The sequence below is a fragment of the Garra rufa genome, chromosome 21, assembly GCF_049309525.1.
Source record: "Garra rufa chromosome 21, GarRuf1.0, whole genome shotgun sequence".
Taxonomy (NCBI): domain Eukaryota; kingdom Metazoa; phylum Chordata; class Actinopteri; order Cypriniformes; family Cyprinidae; genus Garra; species Garra rufa.
In genome coordinates, this window is record NC_133381.1 from 5,435,094 (window position 1) to 5,458,941 (window position 23,848).

General features: G+C 35.9%; 2 protein-coding genes across 2 annotated transcripts in view; one reads left to right on the plus strand and one right to left on the minus strand.

Moving 5' to 3' along the window:
* The first annotated feature begins 316 nt into the window (after positions 1-316).
* rp1l1a (rp1 like 1a) lies at positions 317-10,460 on the plus strand. The gene is made up of 4 exons (XM_073827522.1): positions 317-664; positions 749-958; positions 2,912-3,089; positions 3,367-10,460. Exons 1-4 carry the CDS (start codon positions 317-319, stop codon positions 10,458-10,460), a joined length of 7,830 nt encoding a protein of 2,609 aa, XP_073683623.1.
* Positions 10,461-13,341: 2,881 nt separating this feature from the next.
* The window catches only part of LOC141296256 (tyrosine-protein kinase Src42A-like), a 16,381-nt gene continuing 5,874 nt past the window's right edge, over positions 13,342-23,848 (minus strand). Inside the window, exons 11-18 of the mRNA XM_073827523.1 lie at positions 23,443-23,564; positions 23,071-23,237; positions 22,827-22,986; positions 19,629-19,784; positions 19,464-19,519; positions 14,575-14,725; positions 14,359-14,490; positions 13,342-14,265 (exon numbers count right to left, since the gene is read on the minus strand). Coding sequence (XP_073683624.1) covers positions 14,072-14,265; positions 14,359-14,490; positions 14,575-14,725; positions 19,464-19,519; positions 19,629-19,784; positions 22,827-22,986; positions 23,071-23,237; positions 23,443-23,564 — 1,138 coding nt within the window. The 3' untranslated portion in view covers positions 13,342-14,071. The remainder of the gene's footprint in view (positions 14,266-14,358; positions 14,491-14,574; positions 14,726-19,463; positions 19,520-19,628; positions 19,785-22,826; positions 22,987-23,070; positions 23,238-23,442; positions 23,565-23,848) is intronic.

Consider the following 23,848-nt stretch of genomic DNA (forward strand, 5'->3'; position numbering starts at 1 on the left):
CGGTTAGACTGTAGAGCTGTCAAATGAATGTGGATAGCAGATGATTTGCTCTTTTTTTAATGTGAAATGTTTGATTAAAATATCCTAACATTTGGATTACAGACTGTGGTTCCTTTTCGAAATTTAAGATGAATCGAACTACAGTAGAGTGGATGCATTACTAGAGTCTCCATTTAATCTAATTTCTTTCTAAATGCATATTTTATGATTGCTCTTTCTGGGTTTGAATTTGAAATCTGTGTTGATTGTGAGTTTCAAACAATCACATTTACATTTCCAAACTTTCCTCCACAGCTTGAATTGACGTGGAGGAGATATGCAGAGGACGACCCAAGGCTCCTTCGATGCCAATACCCGTTTCCAGAATGAACCTCATCAGTTTCCTCATCCTCCAACATCGTCCTTCGGCTCCAGCGTGATTGCGGCCAGCCCAGCCAAGAGAATTACCTTTTACAAGAGTGGCGACACTCAGTTCAAAGGCGTCAAGATGGCCATCCATAAACGCAGTTTCAGATGCTTTGATGCCTTATTGGATGACCTTTCTCAAAAGGTTCCTCTCCCTTTTGGTGTGCGTACCATCATGACCCCCAGAGGGACCCACAGCATTAAACATTTAGAGCAGTTAGAGGACGGAGGCTGTTACCTGTGCTCTGACCGCCGCTATGTGAAGCCAATCAACATGGAGGCTGTAGGGAAAAGGCCGGCGGTCTGGCACCACCACAGCCACCCGCATAACCCTCGTCGCAAGCCGTCACGACCCGAGGAGCCCCCCTCGGGACATCAGCACCACCATCGGCACCCCAAAAGGATTGTTTTGGTAAAAAACAATGACCCCACTGTTAGGCGATCCATCATTCTGAGCAGACGCACCGCTCGGAGTCTTCGCGTCTTCATGGATGAGATTTCAGAGCTCATGCAGTGTCATGTCAAGAAACTCTACACTCTGGAGGGACGTAAGGTCAGGGATTTCATTTCTTGAGGCATTCTTTAATTAGCCAGGTCAAGTATTTTACGAGGCAGGTGTCAGGTCAGGACAGAGATGAAGGTCCTGGGACGTACTTCTCTAATATGTGACCCTGGACAACAAAACAAGTCTTAGTAGCAAGGGTATATTTGTAGCAATAGCCAAAAATACATTGTATGGGTCAAAATGATCATTTTTTCATGTTCCATGATGATATTTTGTAAGATTCCTACCGTAAATATATCAAAAGTTAATTTTGAATAGTAATACGCATTGCTAAGAACTTCATTTGGACAACTTTAAAGGTGATTTTCTCAGTATTTTATACAATGTTTTTGCACCATCAGATTTCAGATTTTCAAATAGTTGTATCTCAGCCAAATGTTGTCATATTGTAACAAACCATACATCAATGGAAAGCTAATTTATTGTAGCTTTCAGATGATGTACAATACTCAGTTTAAAACAAAATGACCCTTATAACTGGTTTTGTGGTCCAGGGTCACATATGTATCTTAAAGGGTTGGTTCACCCACTTTAACTCGCCCACATGTTGTTCCCAACACATACACTGCCTTTCAAAAGTTTGGAATCAGTAAGATTTCTTATGTTTTTTTAAATAAGTTTCTTATGCTGATCAAGGCTGCGTTCACAAAATCAATTCACAAATCCAGTCACAAGGGGCAATTTTTAGAAATTGAGATTTATACATCTAAATAAATAAGCTTTCCATTGATGTATGGTTTGTTAGGATAGGGTAATATTTGGCTGAGATACAATTATTTGAAAATCTGGAATCTGAGGGTGCAAAAAAATCTAAATATTGAGTAAATCGCCTTTAAAGTTGTGGTAAAACTTTAAAGTTCTAAACTACGCATATATTACTAATCAAATATTATGTTTTGATATATTTACAGTAGGAAATTTACTAAATATCTTCATTGAACATGATTTTTACTTAATATCCTAATGATTTTTGGCATAAAAGAAAAATTGATAATTTTGAACCGTATAATTTATGGTTGGCTATTGCAACAAATATACCTGTGTGACTTATTACTGGTTTTGTGGTCCAGGGTCACATATTAGAATGATTTCTGAAGGATCATGTAATACTTGAGACTAGACTAATGGCTGATGAAAATTCAGCTTGGCATCACATAAATAAATAATATTTTAAAGTATATTAAATATTATTTTATATTGTAATTTTTTTTTTACTCAAATATACTTACCCCCCACTATAGTTCTGAAATCTCATAATGCACATTTTCAGGATTGGTGTCAACAGCACCAATTGCCAGTGATTGCTGTGTATCTCATAACCAAATGTTTGAATATGTGCACTGTAAAAAAAAAAAAAAAAAAAAGGGAAAAAAAAGTAGTTTCAACTTAAAGTAAGTGTACAAACTCAGATATCCACGTTTTCACATAGTACAACTTAACATTTCATGTTGACTAAACCTAAAATTTTAAGGCAGCATGAACGCTTACTTTTTTAAGTTGAAACAACTTTTTTTTTACATGCACTAATTTGTCAAGATTTTCAGCAAATAACAAATAACTTAAATTCTCATTACTGGTTGAACTATTTATTTTTATATCATGTAAAATGTGTATTTTGTGTTTTTGGTTGTGTATTTTGGTTGATTTATGTTTAAGGTAACTTCAGGATAATTTGGGTGTTTTTACCCAGTCCAAAAAGTGGCCCAATTTACTTGAATTTGCTATGCATAAATGAATATGCTGCTGTTGTCATTATGTTTGAGTTTCAATGATTTAGGGGTTCTCAATGCTAAAATGAGTCTATTAGTGCAACCGTGTTGAGCATTTTAAATCAGTCAATTATGAGGTCACATTTCAGTCAGGATGTTGATGTTAAAAGGTAGCTTTCAGTACATAGCGATATATGGCTTCTGTCTGATGTTTATTCACTGCTCTTCACAGATTGACAATATTCAGAGTCTGATGCAGTGTCCTAGTGTGCTGGTATGCGTGGGTCGAGAGCCCTTCAGACCACTGCTCATGGACAGCTTGAAGAAGCTCTCAGACGAAAAACTTCCAGGAATGGGCACAAGGTCTCACTCCAGTATCTGCAGCGAAGGCCATGAAAGCAAAAAGAATGGTAAATATTTTCCTTTATTGTGTACACACTTCAAGTTAATTACCGTTTGCATTCATTTGTTTTTAGGTGAGTCATTATAATGATTAACTAACCGTGTAGCCAACCCACGTGTCTCTAATAATAGACTGAAGATGAAACAACCATTTACCACCAACTCAGATGCATTTAATGCATTCTAGGGGTTGGTGAATCAAGAGCCTCTTTTAGATTTGTTGTTGCAACATGTTAATATCCTTGATGAAATCATATACATATTTTTTTAATTTTGCTTCAACAGTTAACTTTGGCCTGGAGACAAAGAAAAGCATTATCCATCCACGATCAGACTCCAGCAATAGATCTACAAGATTCTCTCTTTCTTCAGAAAAGTCCTATCAGAATGGATTATGCATGACCCCAGGGCAGTCGGGTTGCGTCAGCAACTGTCCTTACGTTAAAGAAGTCGTATTGAACGATGACATTGAAAAGAGAGTGCTTGTTAACAAAGATGGCAGCCTTTCGGTGGAGATGAAAGTTTGCTTTCGGCTCTTCAACGATGAGACTCTTCAGTGGTCCACCGAGATCAAGAAGTCATCAGTGAAAGTCAACGACTCTGGCTCTGTAAAAGATGCCACTTATCTTCAAGGTAAAGCTGAGTACTCAGACCCAGACTCTATATCTCCATCTGAGACTGAAGAAGCTTTTGCAACAAAGCTGCATCAGAAGCATATCGAGGAAATACTACATCAGAACTGTTGCAACCACTGCCAAGAGTACGACATTTGGAAAAACCCCTTGCATAAAGACTCAGGGGCCTGTAAATCACCTAGTTCCAGTGCGTCGTCTCATAAAGTTGTACACAAAAAGTCATCTGTGGATAGTACGCACACAGTTTCTCGTTCCAGCGGCGAGTATACTGAGCATGTGGTGGAAAAGGCCTCGTGCTTTCAGCAGACTGTTGCGGAAGGAGACACTAGAGTAGAATACTGTGCAATAAGTCGTTGCTGCAATCGAAGTGAAGTATCATCTGTTGGAGTCGTGTCAAAAAGCAAGAGATCTTGTGAGGACGTCTGTGAGGGTCATACTAAAACTAAATGCTCTTATATAGAGCCCGAAAACTCTCCTACGCCACATTGTGAGGTCATTACGGTCAGTGAAGAGCGTCCAGTTTCTGCAGTCAGCAACTCATCCAAAGTGCTTGAGTCTTTGAAGGAAGATCAGGATGATGAATATGACGACCTGCCACCAAGCGTCTCCAGAGCATCACGCTGGTCTCAAAGTGACCATCTTGAGAGTGATGATCAACCTAAATGTGCTCATTGTTGTGGCTACCAGTCTTCTGCAAGATCTTATTTGTCCCCCAGACCTCCAAGTAAAGAATCAAGCAGTGCTGTTCACTCACTTAAGCTCAAAAAGTACAAAACCACTTTTGCAGCACCAGCGGAGCCAGATGGGATGAGTACGACATCTCCAATATCAAAAGTGTCCTCCAGATCTCATCCGTGTCATTGTGGAGCCATAACCCCAAGTTCAGTTGTGTCTGGGTCTGAGGGTGGGCCTTGTGGATTAAATTCCAGACATAGCCAAACATCTTGTAAATCTAGAGGCCAAGCAATCACCCCTGGATTCAATGCATCACATGCTTTGGAGATACACGACGAAGATGGTGCAAACAGATCTTTAAGTGCGACATCAGGTGTGTCGAAACGATCTGGCAAGTCTGGTAGATGTTCATGCTGTGGTGAGCATCAAAGATTGAATGGAAATGCAGAGGGGAGCAAAGTAGAGAAAGCTGATTCTGTAGTGTCGAAGTCAAACAAATCTGCTGCATCCACTTCAAATGCTAATGAAAACTGTGAACCAGTTAATAATATGTCAGAAGGGGAAGCCACACGGGAACAGTCTGGGTCTGCACTGTCTAAAAATTCAAATGCTTCTTTTACTTCAAAAATCTCCAAAAAGTCCAACTGCTCTGCACATGAAGTGTGTTCTGTTGGGAAATCATCAAAATGTGAACATAATGAAGCAGAAAGTGTTATAGAAAGAACCAAAAGTGCCACGCCAGTCGGGTTAGACTGCATTGTTTCAGAGCGAGAGCTTACACCAGCCTTGGTCCTGACAGAAATGGATATAGCTGAAGAAAAAAGCCTAGAAAGAGCTGTCAGCCCATTGTCAGCCCGTTCAAATTTATCAGCTGCATCGAGGGCATCCCATAAATCAAAGTCTGAACATTCAGAGAATGCTAAAACGCCTAGATCTTGTAGTCCAAATGATTTAGAGGAAGTGCCATTAAACTTATTTAATTCTCAGGGTGATATATCAGAAATTGCTGCTACTCAGAGTCATACGACGACAGATAATCATTGTGGACAAGACACAGAGTTTCCTCAAGATATTAGATCAGCTAGTGCCATGTCTACTAAATCAAACCGATCATCTGAACATCCGTCGCATGCATCGGAGCAAACAACTAAGTCTGTCAAATCTTGTTGCGACTTACAAGACAAAGTTCAGTGTGAGGCAGAAACTGAAAGATTATGCAGTCCACTGTCTCATTGCTCCAAAATATCTGTAAAGTCAAATGCATCCTCAAAGAATTCACATGCAAAGTCTAAATCTAAGGATAGAGTTCCCAGTGCAATGTCTGTCAAAACAAACGCGTCTAAAGGATCTTGTAGGTCCTGCAAATCAAACCACAATGTTCCAGAAACCACAGTTACCTCAGAACCAAACGATACAACACCTAATGAATGTGCAACTCCAAAAAGTGAGTCACATAGAGCCATCAGCGCAATGTCTCAGACCTCAGAAAAGTCTAATGCCTGTTCTGAAAGATCCGTCAAATCCGATGCAAAGAGCCTTGCATCTCAGGAAATGGAGAATGGCAAAGACATGACACAAAATGCCTTAACTGTGACCTCTCTATCTCCTAGGTCAAAGAGGTCTCCATCTCCTAAACCAAAGAGTTCTCCATCTCCTAATTTAAAGAGGTCTCCATCTCCTAAATCAAAGAGGTCTTCATCTACTAAATCAAAGAGGTCTCCATCTCCTAGGTCAAAGAGGTCTCCATCTCCTAGATCAACCCACAGCACTGAAATTCAGAAAACTGAGAACAGAGCACCAAGTGCGATGTCAGTAAGCTCTAATGTATCCTCACAATCCCAAATATCCAGTAAATGTTGTTGTCCCAGTGGTAATTTCAGAGAGACAAAGACTGAGATGCTAAAAGAGGATGTCAAAGATGAATCTGAGAGCTTGTCAGGAAAATCAAAACTTTCAGCTAAATCTCTTATAAATAACATTAAGTCTTCAGGCAACCATTTTAATGAACCTCTAAGCCCTACATCAACAGCATCTGTTTCTCTTGGACTTGTAGAAGAGCTCATAGGTGATGACTTCGATGAACGACCAACCAGTGGCATGTCAGCCACCACAGAGAAAGCTGGACATACATTAGAGATGGTAAATGGAGTGGATGCAGAGGAAAGGCCTAGGACAGAAACGTCTATGAACTCTGCAATTTCAGACAAATCCAAAAAGTCCCTTCACAAGAACTGTAAGACTTCTGTTCGAGCCCTTTCACCTGTCTCAGCTGAAAGCGTCATGTCAGCAGAACTCAAGAAAAGCAAGTCAGGAAGCCAGTTAAATGAAAACAATATCAGAGTGCCCTCCACTTTGTCACTGTCATCTTCACGAACTAAGTCACCCTTGAGAGTTTCACAGGGAAGCGCTAAAAATACAGATATGAAAGAGAGAGATTGTGAAGCTGTCAACAACACCAACCATGCAGAAATAAATGAGATGTCTTCAAAACATGACCAATGTGAAAGAACCTCTGGAAAAGCCACACCAGAAAGTAACTGTTTAAACTCTTCTGAAACATCAGAACATACAGTGAAGTCCAAAAGTGGGCAAAGTACTAAAGAGAATAATAGATCTAAAAGTAAAAGATCTAAATGTTCTTCCCAGTATTTGGAAATAGATAAGCTGAATATAAAATATAATGGAGACATAGATGGTGGCACGGTTAAGTCATCCACGTCAGACAGAAGATCTGTAAAAAATGATGCATCCAGGCCAAATTCAGCAGGGATGTCTGATATTTTCCAAAATTGTATAAGTCTCCCACAAGAGATGACAAACAAGAGTAAAGCGTCATTCAAGCATCCTGGTTCCTCAAGTGACAGTGTTTTATCACGGGCACTTTCAGCAGCAGATCTGTTGAAAGAGATTGTCGGCAACGTGAGACCAGTCAGCAGAGGATCAAAGTCAGTTGCCTCCGGCAAAAATGTTGACAAGGTAGAAAATAAAAGCCAGAAAAGCAGCAGGAGCAAACAAAGCAAAGTCAGCATCTCATCAGAGTGCAACACCAAGGAGCTGATGCCATCATGCTTACCAAGTGCTTCCCCTACGGAAGTTGTGAACGACTGGCTCAGGAACATTCCCATAGATGGCCATGTTTATGAAATGGATGCCGAACTCATTGAAGACGTGACCCTAACTCAAGGTGGTAAGGACACTTCTCAAAGGGACAAAGTTGAGGCACCAGAAAGTATAATAGAGGTTGAGGAACCTCATGATGATCAAGCAGGTGAGAATCCTATCCACGACATTTGTGTTGAGACAGAGTTGTGCGACAAATTGGAAGTAAGCACAATAGATCCTGATTGTATAGCATTAACCAAACAAGACAGTTTACAAAAGCAGTGCCATTCTTCGGTTCAGGTCATGAAGGTTTTGCTGGGTCCAAAACTAGACAGATCCAGTAGCTTACCTGAGGTCTCCCCTGTATATGGCAGAAAATTAAGCCAGTCTGCTCAAGGCTTGTTGGACTGCCTTGCGAACTTACGATTAATTGACTCAGACTCTAAAACTGAAAAGCAACATAAGTATAATGAACTTATGACGATTCTACAGTCGCTCTGGCTCCAAAAGCCCTCTGAGGATGAGCAGAAAAAAAATCTCTCGGCTGAAGATGAATTTAACCCACAGTCTTCTTCTGGAGTTGATGTAAGCAGCGGCTCCACTGGCTCTGGTAATGGCATAGTAGAAAAAACAGAGACCATACAAGACACAATACCACCAATTACTGAACAAAACAGCCCACTGCAAGAAAAAGATGAAGATAATGAGGTCAAATCTTCAGCTCAAGCATGTGAAGGTTTAGATCCATCCAAAGTCACCTCATATGCAGTAACTCCAGACATTGCAGAGCGAGTCCAGGGGAGTCCAGATAATACACAACTGGATGATGACCAAGAAAAAGATGATGTTGAAAGCAGTGAGAAGAAGAATGAATCAGATCAGACGCCACAAACAACCTTTTACAAGAGCTCTGGGAATGAGAGTTACGCTATGAAATCTCAAGAAAATACCAGCTCAGGATCTCCACCGTCGCTGCAGAGAGCTCCGCTTACAAAGAGAGTTTCGCAAGACCCAGATCCCGTTTGGGTGCTGAGCTTATTGAAAAAGCTAGAAAAGCAGTTCATGGTACATTACGCAGATGCCATGGCAGAGTTCAAATTGAGGTGGGATTTGGATGACAATGAAATGCTCGATAAGATGATAAGTGAGCTGAAAGAGGAAGTACACAAACGGATTCAATCGAGCATTAACCGAGAACTGCTAAAAATCCAAAGTAGGGCTGGCAGGGGTCCGAGACCTCCGGGAAATACTCTATCGAGAGAGTCTACGGCCCAGACTGAGCAGCGACGCAAGCGTCTTCGAGTCATGCGCAATAAATCCATCTTATCAAGAAGTGGCGAAAACTACACAGCATCAGGTACAGAAAACAGCGATCAGCGCAGTGACGATGAATACTGCCCTTGTGATGCATGCATGAAAAAGAAAATGGCGTCCAGAGCAGTCCAGCGAGCTCAGGCTTTGAGTTTGGCTCCAGTTATGATGGAATTTGATTTGCGGAAAATTTTGCAGATGAAAAAAGATCCAGCTCAACCTACAGAACCAAAGATGGAAGAACAACACACTGAGAAAGAAGAGAACAACTTAGAAGTGGTTCATGAAGAGATCAAGGAAGCCAATGACAATACTAGAGAGATGGCAGATCAAGAGCCAGACGGTGAAGTCAATATAGTCGATGAAGACAAAAATGCAGAAAGCAATAAAGATGTGTCTCTAGACCCTGAGAAGAGAGATCCAAATGAAGAGGAAACGAATGACAAAAGAGATTCTGGTGGTGAAGATGAGGTAGAGAATGAAGAAGGTGTGGATGCAAAGGAAGAAATGGTGGTAAATGTCAAAACAGATGCTGGGGAAGTAGAGGTTGAGGAAGAAGAGGACTGTGAGAAGAAAGAGAGTCCAGAGGAAGATGCAGCAAATGCAGAAAACAGTGATATACCTGTGGAGGTGGAAAAAGAGGATGAGGTGACAGAAACTGGTGAGGAAGCCGAATCAGATGACAAGGTAGCAGAGACTGGGCAAGAAAGTACTGAAGGCAAGTCTGTAGAAGATGGAGGCGAATCTAAAGATGATGCACCTGAAACTACTGAAGGTAAAACTCCAAATGAGGAGTGCACTAGTGAAAAGAATCCTGATGGAAACCAGGATGGATCAGAAGACAAGGGTGTAGAAGATGGAGGCGAATCTAAAGACGATGCACCTGAAGCTACTGAAGATGAAACTCCAAATGAGGAGTGCACTAGTGAGAAGAATCCTGATGGATCAGAAGGCAAGTCTGTAGAAGATGGAGGTGAATCTAAAGATCATGCACCTGAAACTACTGAAGATGAAACTCCAAATGAGGAGTGCACTAGTGAGAAGAATCCTGATGGATCAGAAGGCAAGTCTGTAGAAGATGGAGGTGAATCTAAAGATGATGCGCCTGAAACTACTGAAGATGAAACTCCAAATGAGGAGTGCACTAGTGAGAAGAATCCTAATGGAAACCAGGATGGATCAGAAGACAAGTCTGTAGAAGATGGAGACGAATCTAAAGATGATGCACCTGAAACTACTGAAGATGAAACTCCAAATGAAGAGTGCACTAGTGAGAAGAATCCTGATGGAAACCAGGATGGATCTGCAGAGAGTGATGCCAATGAAGATGATACACCAGACACAGGACAGGACGAGGACCGGCCCGAAGAAAACTCTGAGGCAAATATCGAGGCGGAGGTCAAAGAAGACACTGAAATCGAAACAAACAGACATCCTGAGAAGGATAAATCTGATGAAACACTTGATGACTCTGAGAGTGCACTTGTGAAACAGGTAACAAAAACATCAGTGGAGTCCCAACCGGGATCTGTGGAGAATCAGACAGCTAAACTCAAAGATCTTCAGAGTTTTATGGAGAGTGTTGAAAGTCAAGCAGACAGCATGGTTGTGATTACAAAACAACCACCGTATAAAGAGCCACATCTAAAGAGCTAAATAGAAATTTTAAGAGATGTATATTGTAAAATTCTGTGTATTACCATCCATGTAGTCAAGGTATTACTATATTTTACTGAGGCACCAAACTTTCATTTATAAATATTTAACTCATGGATTCATATACACAGTCAAATACTGTATATACTCAGTTACAGAATCATCTACATGAATTCTCAGGGTTCTGAAAGCTACAAGTATTATAATTTACATGCATTGTTTACCCAAACCTCAACCAAGTTAAGCATTGCATTACTTCTAGTTTATATGCTAAATGGGATAATTCTATTTTAAAATGTATAATTGCATTTACACTACTAGTCAAACGTTTTTGAACAGTAAGATTTTTAATGGATTTTTACTATTTAAAATAACTGTTTTCTATTTGAATATATTTTAAAGTGTAATTTATTCCTGATTTCAAAGCAGATTTTTTAGCTGCAGTCACATGATCCTTCAGAAATCATTCTGATATTCTGATTTGCTGCTCAAAAAACATTTATTATTGTTGAAAACAGCTGAGTAGAATTTTTGTTTTCTTTGATGAATAGAAAGTTCTAAAATAGAAAACTTTTGCAACATTATAAATGTCTTTATCATCACTTTTGATCAATAGTATTCATTTCTATAATTTTCCCTCCTCCCCCCAAACTGTTTTAAATGTTAATTATAAAAAATAATGATTAAAAATGTTTTTGAACAGCAAATCAGCATATTAGAATGATTTTTGAAGGATTATGTGAGACTGAAGACTAAAGTAATGATGCTGAAAATGTAGCTTTGACCACAGAAATAAATTACATTTAAAAATATATTCAAATAGAAAACAGTTATTTTAAATAGTAAACATATTTTAAAATGTTACTGTTTTTCCTGTATGTTGGATCAAATAATTGCAGGCTTGGTAAGCAGAAAATACTTCTTTTAAAATGCATTAAAAATCTTTCTGTTTTAAACATTGGAGTGTATGTGCAAGAAAGAGGTATTACCCAAATGCTTTTGTGTTCAGTTTAACAGTAACTTTTTGCCATGACTGTGTATTTCAAAATGACCTAACCATGTTTTATTGTTTTCTGAAGTTGCAAGGGTTTCTCATGCTGCATTTTACGTCATGAAAGACCATATGTGCTATTTAAAGCATCCTTGATCAGGGTTTGTTGTATGTTGCTATTGTACTGTAACATTTACAGTAATAAATGCTCAACTCTAAGAATGTCACTTGTTGTTTTCATAGCAGGTTGGACTCGGCACATATTCAGTGTTGTTTGAGGTATCTGCCTATATAAACAGTTACACTGACTTGCTCAGCAAGTTTCTCTTTGTATTGCCGCTCTGCCATGGCAGTTTTTTTTTTTAGCATTTTTTTAAACATTTTTTCTTCATTATAGTGCTCTTTGTTATACAAGTTTTTGTTATTTAACCTTCATGGATGGAGTGATATAGCTGGGAGCACACACTTAAGCGCACTTTGCAGAGTTTGAGTCCAGCAGCTTGAATAGTTCTTGCGTCATTCTAATCTCATTGCCTTTGCATTGGGAGTATCTTTAGCAGGTTGAGAGGATTGAGGTTGACTTGCATCAGTCATTAATCTAGTTCAGCTATTAGTCAATGGTATGTAAATGTAGTTCAACAGGGTGCATAGATGGTCACACAAGCCTGGTATTTCCAGAAAATGTACAGAACCTTTTTTTAAAAAAGTTTATACTCAACAAGGCTGCATTTATTTGATCAAAAACACAATGAAAACAGTACAGTTTAAAATAGTGTACTTTACTTTAATACATTTTAAAATGTGATTTTTTTTTTCCTGTGATGGAAATGCTAATTAGGATCATGTGACAGTAATGATGCTGTAAAATGCATCTTTGCATCAGGAATACATTACATTTTAGAATTTATTAAAACAGAAAATAGTTTTTTCAAATTGTAATAATATTTTACAGTATTACTGTTTTTACTATATTTTTAATATACACTACCAGTCAAAAGTTTTTGAACAGTAAGATTTTTAATGTTTTAAAGTCTTGATCCAAAGTACTACTTGCAAAGTAATGTGTTTACTATTTAAAATAACTCTTTTGTATTTGAATATATTTAAAAATGTAATTTATTCCTGTGATTTCAAAGCTGAACTTTTAGCATCATTAGTCACGTGATCCTTCAGAAATCAATCTAATATTCAGATTTGCTGCTCAAAATACATTTCTTCTTATTATGTTAAAACAGCTGAGAAGATTTTTTTCAGGGTTCTTTGATGAATATAAAGTTCAAAAGAACACATTTTATCTGAAATAACATTATAAATGTCTTTATCATAAGTTTTGATCCATTTAAAGCATCCTTGCCAAAAAAAAAGTATACATTTTTGTAATTTCTTTCCAAAAAAAAAGTATACTACAAGCTTTTGAATGGTATAAAGTATAATGTTACAAAAGCCTTTTATTTCAGATAATTGCTGGTCTTTGGATTTTTCTATTCGTGTAAAAATCCTGAAACAAAAAATGTACTCAACTGTTTTAAATATTGATAATAATAATAAGTGTTTTAGAATATTCGAATGATTTATGAAGGTTCATGTGACACTGAAGACTGGAGTAATGATGCTGAAAATTCAGCTTTGATCACAAAAATAAATTACATTTTAAAATATATTCAAATATTCAGAAAACAGTCATTTTAAATAGTAAAAATATTTCAAAATGTCACTACTTTTGCTGTACTTTGAATCAAATAAATGCAAGCTTGGTGAGCAAAAGAGACATTAAAAAACATTTTAAGAAAACTTTTGACTGGTAGTGTAATAAATACAGCCTTGGTGAACATTAAAAAAAAAATATTTGAAAAATACTTATTATTTCAAAACTTTATTTAAACCGGTAATGTATACTTCATAGTAAAAACTGACGTTTACTGTAATGATCAAGTAAAGAATTTAGGCTTGTTTTTGTTTTTTTCCAAGACAAGTATTTAGAGCTGTTAAAACATTTTAGTAATGTAAAAGTCGTCTGAAAATTTCTCAGAAGGAAGAAGGAAACTTGCCTTAATAAGTGCATTTACAGTAGCAACAGCCAAGAATTACATAATTACATTACAGTGTTCTTCATCAGGTCACAGAAGATACATGCTTCCACAATAGTTTACGGAGTTAACATTAAAAGCTAAAAATCAAACATTAATTTGCAATTTTTTAGTTCAGCAGCATTGGTCACAAAATGTCAGTCTCAAAGGAATATTTCCTGCTTACCAGGGAATACTAAACCAGCTTTTTGGAAACTTAAGAAACTTCATAATCACCTTTAAAAAATACTGATTAGCAATACTAGTAGAAGTCATTCATAATCATGTGTTTGAGAGATTTATGTCAGTTTGCATATGGATGAATCTCATGAAACATGACTGAGTCACATGTGATTTTGAGTTTTAAAAAGGCACATTATTGTAATTTTGATTGTAATATAATAATGTTTTGCATTTTCAGGAGAATCACCCATATTGCATTCATTTCAGTAGATCTGTCCTGTGCTATTATCTTTGTAAACTATAAGTGATTGAATGAGTTTGATATATAATCTAAGATCAAAAGTGTCAACATATTTTTGTTTCCGCAGTATCTACTCCAGTTCAGAATCAGGCTCATTTATGAGAGCCATCAGCTTCGTCCGTAGCTCTGAAAATGTTGGTCTCTCCTTAGGGTTTGACCTCCAGCACATCAGCATAATGTCGTAGAGCGCTTCGGGGCAGCCGGCCGGTCGCTCTATCCGCTCTCCTCTCTGTATGAACCGAACGCATGTCATTTTGTCCATACCTTAGATTGTGTAAGAAAGAAATACACCAGAGTTGGTTTAGATGCAGTCCTACACCCACATGTGTTATGCTTAGGGTAGTGAAATGTGCTTACCAGGGTATGGGTCATCTCCATACGTCACGATTTCAGTTAAAAGGATACCGAAAGACCAGACGTCGCTTTTGCTTGTGTAAGCCTCGTTCTCGAAGATCTCAGGGGCCATCCATTTCACTGGGACCTTTATACCTGCAAATAGATGAGAACTGGTTTATGCAATTTATGTATTTGTGTGTCTTATATATTATAGAATGAACATATCAAATGTCTCACCTGCTGAAATTCTGTGGCTTCCAGCGAGATTGATTTCAGCCAGTCCAAAATCGGCTATTTTGCAGCATTGCATGTCAGTAAGCAGGATGTTCTCAGCTCTCAGATCTCTGTGAACTATTTTGTTCTCAATGTACATCATTCCTTCTGTAATCTAAAAAAAAATCAAAGGAAATCCAGGATGACATTTAGTTTAGCAAATGGCCGTTAACTGCTACAGACATTAAAGGCGAAATTTTGTTGTACTGTACAGTGCCTTGCAAAAGTATTCATACCCCTTCACTTTTTCATATTTTGTTTTATTGCAGCATTATGTTAAACTGCTTTAAATTAGTTTTTCCCCACATCAATTTACACTCCATACGCCATAATAATGACAAAGCAAAAAACAGATTTTCAAATGTTACAAATTTATTAAAAATAAAACACTTAAATAAGTACATTGCATAAGTATTCATACCCTTAACTCAGTACATAGCTGAAGCACCTTTACAGCCTCAAGTCTTTTTGGGTCTGATGTGACAAGCTTTGCACATCTGCATTTGGCAATTATCTGCCATTCTTTGCCTCACCTTTTCACCTCTCAAGCTCTGTCAGCTTGGATGGGGGCTGGCAGACATTTTCTAGAGTCCTAGTTGTTTCAGTCGTCTTCCATTATGGATAATGCTTCTGTCAACCTCCAATGCAGCAGATTTTTTTCTGAACTCTTCCCTAGATCATTGCCTTAACGCAAGTCTGTTATTAGTTAGCAGTTATCTTGACCTCAGGACTTGTTACTCCACTCGAAGTGTAGTAACATCTAGAAGCAATATGAATGCTCCTGAGCTAAATTGCAAGTGTCCCAGAAATACTTATGCAACGGGATCTTTTCAGTTTTTTATTTCTAATAAATTTGCAAAGTTTTGTGCTTTGTCATTATGGAGTATGAGATGTAGATTGATGTGGGGAAAAAAGTAATTTTAAGCAGTTTAACACAAGGCTGCAACATAAAACGTACCAAAAAAAAAAAAAAAGAGTATGAATACTTTTGCAAGGCACTGTATTTTCTAGGCACTTCTGCCACAGCGATCTAATGGCGCTGGTCAATGTCAATCGAATCAAAGAAGGCGGAGCTTTACTGTTCTAAGGTTGAATTCCATCGCGGCTGCGCAGTGTTGCCAAGTCCGCGGTTTCCCGTGCAATTGAGCTACATTTATACTGTTGCCGTGGGTTGTTTTTCATGTCCGCGAGTTGAAACGACCCCAATAACGTAATATTTAGCCCCTGGAATGCTAACTTTACCAGAGGAACCCCACCAAAATAATTTGTATTTTACCCCCTGGAACGCAATTTTTTACCAGGGGGGTCCCCTGGTAAAAAATTGCGTTCCAGGGGGTAAAATACAAATAATATAACCCTAACCCTATAATAACCCTAACCCTCGAAACGCGATTGGGCTACTTTTGGCCTAGTTTTGAGTAGCAATTGGGCAGGCTTTGTTGTGAAAACCTGGCAACCCTGCGGCAGCAGCACTTCGGTTTTTAACGGTCAAAGAGTGTGAGGTAAGGGTGCTATTAAACATTTGACAAATGTTTTACTATTATAATGTTAAAACAACTAACAGTAATGTAAAGCGATACAATATATATTTTTTTGTCATTTACATAATTCATAATTATTTAATAATGTACATTATGTACATTTTACATAAAGTCATAATTGACCATATGAGACATATGACACTCGTAAATAGTAATAGTGGCATGAACATTCAGTTTCATATTATTTAACAACATATAATTTAAATGCTGAGGCTGGTAATCCCAGGAGAGAACCTGCATAGTTGTACATTTAAATGCTGACAGCTAAACACTATCATAATGTAATTAGGTCAACGTTAGCTAGCTAGCCATACTTCTCTTCAAGGACATCTTAATCATATTCTTAATAATCAGTAACTTGCCTTCATAGTCATACACACATTTTTAAAATCTTGTAATATTTTAAAGCCTTAATTATTTTTCAACTCTACAGCTGTGCAATAAAATTCACTTCAAAGATTCATTTTCAGTCATAAAGACGACATGGAAAAAAATGTCTTTTGACGGAAAATGTCTTTTTAAGATTAAAAAATGAGATGAAATTACCCATATAACCAGAAGATGGCAACAGAGGACCAATCATTGGCTACAGCTGCCATTTCAACTCCTTAGTTTTTTCAAGACGTCTTGCTTTTCGATTTAATATAGAATTAGTAGTATAATTAATTGAAGTACTTTTACAGCACTGAAGTATATAGTACAGTAAATGCAAAAAGTCATTAAAATAAATAAATAAGCTTAGACACAAACAGCCTATAAGGGTGAATTATTTAAATACTTATATACACACTACAAATTAAATAAGTTAAATATTGATGGTATAATAATTAAATAATGCACTCAATATGAATCGATATGAATTTAAAATATTTTATATAATTTAATAACTACATCTTTTAAGCTTTCTCTTGAACTGTAAAAGCTATTAAATAGCCTATATTTAACCAACACATACTTGTTACTGCTGTAGTTTTGTTACTCTGAATTTACTCTGAATCACTAAATGCACAGCTCTTTTTTTTTTGACATCAGCTTGTCAGATGTTTTGTCCGGTTATTACTTTCAATCATAGCAATGACTTGTGCATATTCAGGCCATTTACTCACACACACACACACACACACACACACACACACATATATATATATATATATATATATATATATATATATATATATATAATTTTTTTTTTCTTTTAAACTCTCGTTGTTGTTGCAGTCTCCGCTATTTTTGGCTTTAATATCGTGTAAATGACATCTCCTAATGAAATAATGATTTTTTTTCTCACAAAGAGTCTAAACGCTCACAGATATCAATCCTGGCTGAGGTGTTTACGTTCTGCCAGGATAGCATCTAGCATTTCTTGTCTCTGCCATTTGTAAGCTCTTTCAGTAGCTGTGGTCTACTAAAAGCCTCAAAGGCATCAGGGCTCAAGTGGAGAGAACAAAGATGCAGGTCTTTAGGAAGTTTTATTCATCCACAGGCATCTTTCCATTCTTTTCTTTTCTTCTTATCGCTAGGAAAGCAGTGAAGTCCTACATTGCTTGTTGCCCTTGCAACCAAAAGCCACACAATGTGGCATTGTGTCAGTGTTTTATTTTCCAAGTTGAAAATAAGATCCTTGTTGTGTTGTGGTAAAAATAGCAACAGAGCCAGTAGCTCACCGAGTGCATTTCACATCTTTGAAGTAATGGCACCCCATAGTCCAAAATATGTGGATTTTCAAATAATGTAAATCTTTTGTGGGTTTTCTACTACGTATTTCAGTAAGAGACATCATTTACTTTATATTAAGCCATACTAGTCTTAAAACCTGAGGTTCCATTTAACGGCTAATAAACATGACATTTTTTTGCCAGATGTGAATGGGGAGTTTTTTGCAAGGTGTTTTAACACCGCATAAAGGGTTTCCTCTTTCCTCGTTCCTCAGCTCCTCAAGTGCATTTGAAGAATTGATATGTCCTTCATGATGATCGATTTCTGGTTCACAGGCAGGAGGAGGGCAGAGCGAGGAAATGAGGAAGCATCAATTTGAATGTTGAGAAGCAGCTGATCTTGCATGACAGCAGCGCCAAATGGAATTGCAAAAATAATGAACATGCCACCTGTCTCCCTAATGTTAATGTCAATGTTGCTGTGTCAGGCCGCTTACACTAACAGAGCTATAAACGGAGCCTTTTCAGAGAAATCAATATATGAGTTGCTTACCTAGAGAGAATGCATTGACATATATTGGTTATAATAGTCAATGCACATTATTCTAAATAAATGTAGGCCTACTATAAAGTTACATTAAAAATAGCCCTGCTTTGAAATTACTACTTTTATTTTTTATTAAAAGGGATCATGTAGAGACAGTAAGATTAAAAAAAAAAGATTCTGCTCACTAAGCCTGCATTTATTTGTTCCAAAGTACAGCAAAGGCAGTAATATTGTAAAATATTTTTATCATTTAAAATGCATTCTATTTGAATATATTTTAAAATGTAATTTATTCTTGTGATCAAACCTACATTTTCAGTATCATTTCAATATCACATGATCCTTCAGAAATCATTCTAACATGCAGATTTGCTGGTCAATGAACATTTATTATTATTATTATTATCAATATTTAAAACAGTTGAGGACATTTTTTAGGATTGTTTGAAGAATAGAAAGACCTAAAGATCAGCATTTATCTAAAATAAAAAGATTTTGTAACATAAACTATATTATTCAAAATTTTGGAGTCAGCTTTTGTTGAGCAAAGATGATGATAAAGATTTACATTTATAATGTTACAAAATATTTCTATTTCAGATAAATGCTGTTCTTCTGAACTTTCTATTTATCAAAGAAACCTGAAAAACCCTACTCAGCTGTTTTCTACATAATACTTTTTTTGAGCAGCAAATCAGAATATTATAATGATTTCTGAAGGATCATGTGACTGGAGTAATGATGCTAAAAATTCAGCTTTGGAATCACAGGAATAAATTATTCTTAAAATATATTCAAATAGCAAACAGCTATTTTAAATAGTAAAAATATTTTACAATTTTACAAGTTTTGCTGTACTTTGAATCAAATAAATGCAGTCTTTAAAAAAACATTAAAAGTCTTACTGTTCAAAAACTTTTGACTGGTAGTGTATATCATTGTAAAAAAATCTGCCTTACAGTTTCTCACTATTGATTATCTTGCTTCCTTTAGAAATACATCAGATCATGGGAATTTCAGGTTGAGCTTAATTGTTTTTCAGGAAAACAGGCCGTATGATTTTTGATCTTATTGCAGACAACTGAATTACTCTCAAAGAAATCGAGTTACCTGGACGGCAAAATCCATCATGAGTGAAAACTCAAGGTCTTGTTTCTCTTTGTGGCCTGAGGAAAAACATAAACTCGTTTATGTAGTGACAGTTAACATCAAAATGAAAGTTAATGATATCCACAGTGTTTTTAGTTGCAAACAAGTTAACATTACTTCACTTACTGATGAGAAATTTCTTTAAACTGCCATTTTTCATGAGCTCTGTGACTAAACACATGGGTTCACTATTGGTACACACAGCGTAGAGCTTCAGCAAACGATCGTGATGCAGCTCTTTCATGATATCAAACTCTGTTTTGATATTTGAATAGTTGACATCTGCAAGTAAAGTGGGACAGATAATATCAGTTGAACGTCATTTTAAAAGTAAAATCATCTGAGATGCACATGGATTAAATTTAATTAAACACATTTAAAAAAAATAAGTTTTGATTGTTCAGAGAAAGTTCAAAAGTAACAATTAAAAAAGGAATGTTTCCTTAACATTTAAAAAATCTGGACATTTTTTAAACATTCAAAAAATGATGTTTTTATAACTTGATCTGAAAGATTGCAAAACTTAGAGCATATTTTTGTTATCTAGTATAATGGCTTGTTTGAGCTTATTTGGGTCACAAACTCCAATTGCTTTGGATCATGATTAACAGGTAAATACATGCCAATAATATCATGCAACAAACCCTGAATAAGCTCATAGCAATATTAATGAATGAGACTTCTTAATTTTATAGGGCATTTGGTTACATTTTTAATTTAAGGTGCTCAATTACAGTGTAATTATACATTTAAGTACTGAGTAATAGTAACTAAATGTACTTAAAATATGGTTAGGTTTAGGATTTGGGTTACTTGGATTACTTATGTAATTATGCATAATTAATTGTTATTATAAGTACATTTAATATGTAACACATTAAAATAAAGTGCTACCAGGCATTTTGTTTGCTTTTTATGGAAGCCTGTTTCTATGGAAGCCCGTTTCGGCCACTGAATACATTTTTTTAAAAAGTTATTGTGACTTATCTCACAATTCTGCCTTTTTTCTCAGAATTGTGACATTTAAACTCACAATTGCAAGTTATAAAGTTACAATTGCGAGATATCAACTTGCAGTTCTGAGAAATAAAGTCACAACTGCATGATGTAAACGGGGGTAAAAAAGTCAGAACTGTGAGATGTAAACTCGAAATTGTGAGAAGAAAAGTTGCAATTACCTTTTCTTGTTTTTTATTCAGTAGCGAAAATGGACTTCCATATGTTTTTCGCCACTAAAAAAATTTTTTTTTTTAAAAGGTTATCTGACTTTTGTCTCAAAATTGTAAGATATAAATTCCCAGTTCTGAATTATAAAGTCATAATTGCATGATATAAACTCGCAATTGTGAATTATAAAGTCAGAATTGTGATATAAACTTTCAATTCTGTGAACGTAGTCTTTTTTTCTCCTCAGAACTGGACTTTATAACTCGCAATTGTGAATTTATATCTCACAATTCTGAGAAAAATGTTAAAAAGCCAGAATTATGAGATACTAACTCGAAATTGAGAGAAAAAAGTCAGAATTGCGAGATACAAACTTACAATTGTGAGGAAAAAAGAGTCAGAATTGCGAGATATAAACTCACAATTGCAAAAAAAAAAGTCAGAATTGTGAGATAAAAAGTCACAATTACCTTTTTATTTTTTATTCAGTCTTTTTTCTGATAGCTTGCAATTGTGAGCTTATATCTCACAATTCTGAGAAAAAAAGTCACAAGTGCAAGATACAAATTGGCAATTGCAAGAAAAAAAGTCAGAATTGTCCAATTATGTCCCACAATTTTGACTTTGTATCTAGCAATTTAGACTTTATAACTCACAATAGTGCATTTATATCTCACAGTTCTGAAAAAAAATCTCAGAATTGCGAGATTAAAAAGTTGCAATTACCTTTTTTATTTTTTATTCAGTGGCGGAAATGGGCTTCCATATGTTTCCACTGCTAAATAAAAAAAAGGTTATTGAAACTTATCTCACAATTCTGACTTTTTTTCTCAGAATTATGAGATATAAACTCCTAATTTTAAGAAATAAAGTCAGAATTGCATGATATAAACTCGCAATTCTAAGAAATGAAGTCAGAATTGTTAAATACAATTCTGTGAACATATCAGTCTTTTTTCTCCTCAGAACTGGACTTTATAACTTGAAATTGCGAGTTTATGTCTCACACTTCTGAGAAAAAAAAAATCTGAGTTGCAATATACAAAGAGATTCTCACAATTGTCACTTTATATCCCGCAATTCTGACTTTATATCTAGCAATTCAGACTTTTTAACTCACAATTGTGCATTTATATCTCAGTTCTGAGAAAAAAGTCGCAATCTTTTTTATTTAGTTGCGGAAACGGGCTACCATATGTTTCCACCGCTAAATTAAAAAAAAAAGTTATTAAAACTTGTTATCTCACAATTCTGACTTTGTTCTCAGAATTATGAGATATAAACTCACAGTTTTAAGAAATAAAGTCAGAATTGCATGATATAAACTCGCAATTCTGAGGGACAATTCTGTGAACATATCAGTCTTTTTTCTCCTCAGAACTGGACTTTATAACTCACAATTGCAAGTTTTTATCTCACAATTCTGGGAAAAAAGTCAATTGCGAGATACAAAGAGATTCCTCGCAATTTTATAACCTGCAAATCTGACTTTATATCTAGCAATTCCGACTATATATCACACAATTGCAAGTTTATATCTCACAGTTTTGAGAAAAAAAGTCAGAATTGCGAGATAAAAAGTCGTAATTACCTTTTCTGTTTTTTATTCAGAGACGGAAATTGGCTTCCATATGTTTCCACCACTAAACAAATTAAAAAAAGGTTTTTGATACTTGTTATCTCACAATTCTGACTTTTTTTCTCAGAATTATGAGACATAAACTCCTGATTTTAAGAAATAAAGTCAGAATTGCATGATAAATTTGCAATTCTGAGAAATGAAGTCAAAATGTGAGATACAATTCTGTGAACATATTCTTTTTTTCTCCTCAGAACTGGACTTTATAACTCGCAATTGTGAGTTTTTATCTCACAATTCTGAGAAAAAAGTCAGAATTACAAGATACAAAGAGATTCTTGCAATTTTATATCCTGCAATTCTGACTTTATATCTAGCAATTCAGACTTTGTATCTCACAACTGTGACTTTATATCTCACAGTTCTGAGTAAAAAAGTCAGAATTGCGAGATAAGAAGTCGCAATTACCTTTTTATTTTTTTTTTATTCAGTGGTGGAAACAGGCTTCCACAGCTTTTAGATCACCACACAGTATTAAATGTAAAAAACTGATTTAACACTGATTTAATCTGTTTTACCTTTGAACTCTTTGATGGCCACCTCTGTGGTTTTGTTCCAGAGCCCCTGCCAGACCTCCGCAAACTCCCCGCTGCCCAGCTTCTGTAGTTTGGTGAGTGAACTTCTGTCTATCTCCCATTTGGTATCAAACGACAGAGTCAGAGGAGCCGGCTGGTCCAGCTAGAAAAGTAATGAACAGATTGGAATTGTGCTGGAAAACCTCATTATAGGAAGCAGCAGTACTTATTAATCTGAATGTGAGACCTTCACACAGGCTTCCTGAAGCTTCGCGCAGAGTCCGCCTTCGTGTTTAGAGTAGTACTGTGTCAGCTCACGCAAGGTCTGGAAGGTTTTGTGATGAACAAGGAAAAACTGCTTGTCGTTTTCTGTCTGCTTGACTCTGTAATGCCGTGCATGAATGCCATTCTTCACTTTAAGAGAGAGCATTTGTAAAAATAAATAAATAAATAAATATATATATATATATATATATATATATATATATATATATATATAATTATAATTATTTAGCTACTCATAAAGTTGTGACTTGAACTCTTTTCTATTGGGTTGAAGTGCAAAACAATGCGGTTAAATGAAAGCAATAGAGGTGTGTGTGAATAACACTGGTCATACCTGATAAGTAATATTGATTATTCTCATTGCACTTCCAGATGAGAAACGCACCCTCATTGTTCTCTGGTCTCAGCAGACATCTCTTGGCCTCTATACATGTTTTAACACTCTCAAAATACCATCTGAAAATCAAGTGATATTAGCTTTTATTAAGTCCATTTTTATTTGTGTTTATATGTGGTGATACAACATCATTCATAATTTATTAATAATAATACAATAAATAATAAATAACTAAATCATTTTAATACATGAAACTATAATTTATTAATAAATAAAATTGTATTTGGATATTTTTTACATTTATTATTAAATGTGTACATTTGTAAAGTGTAATCATCATAGTACTTTATTTTAATATTTATGCTGATTTTATTATAAACCATTTACTATGTTAATCTCACAG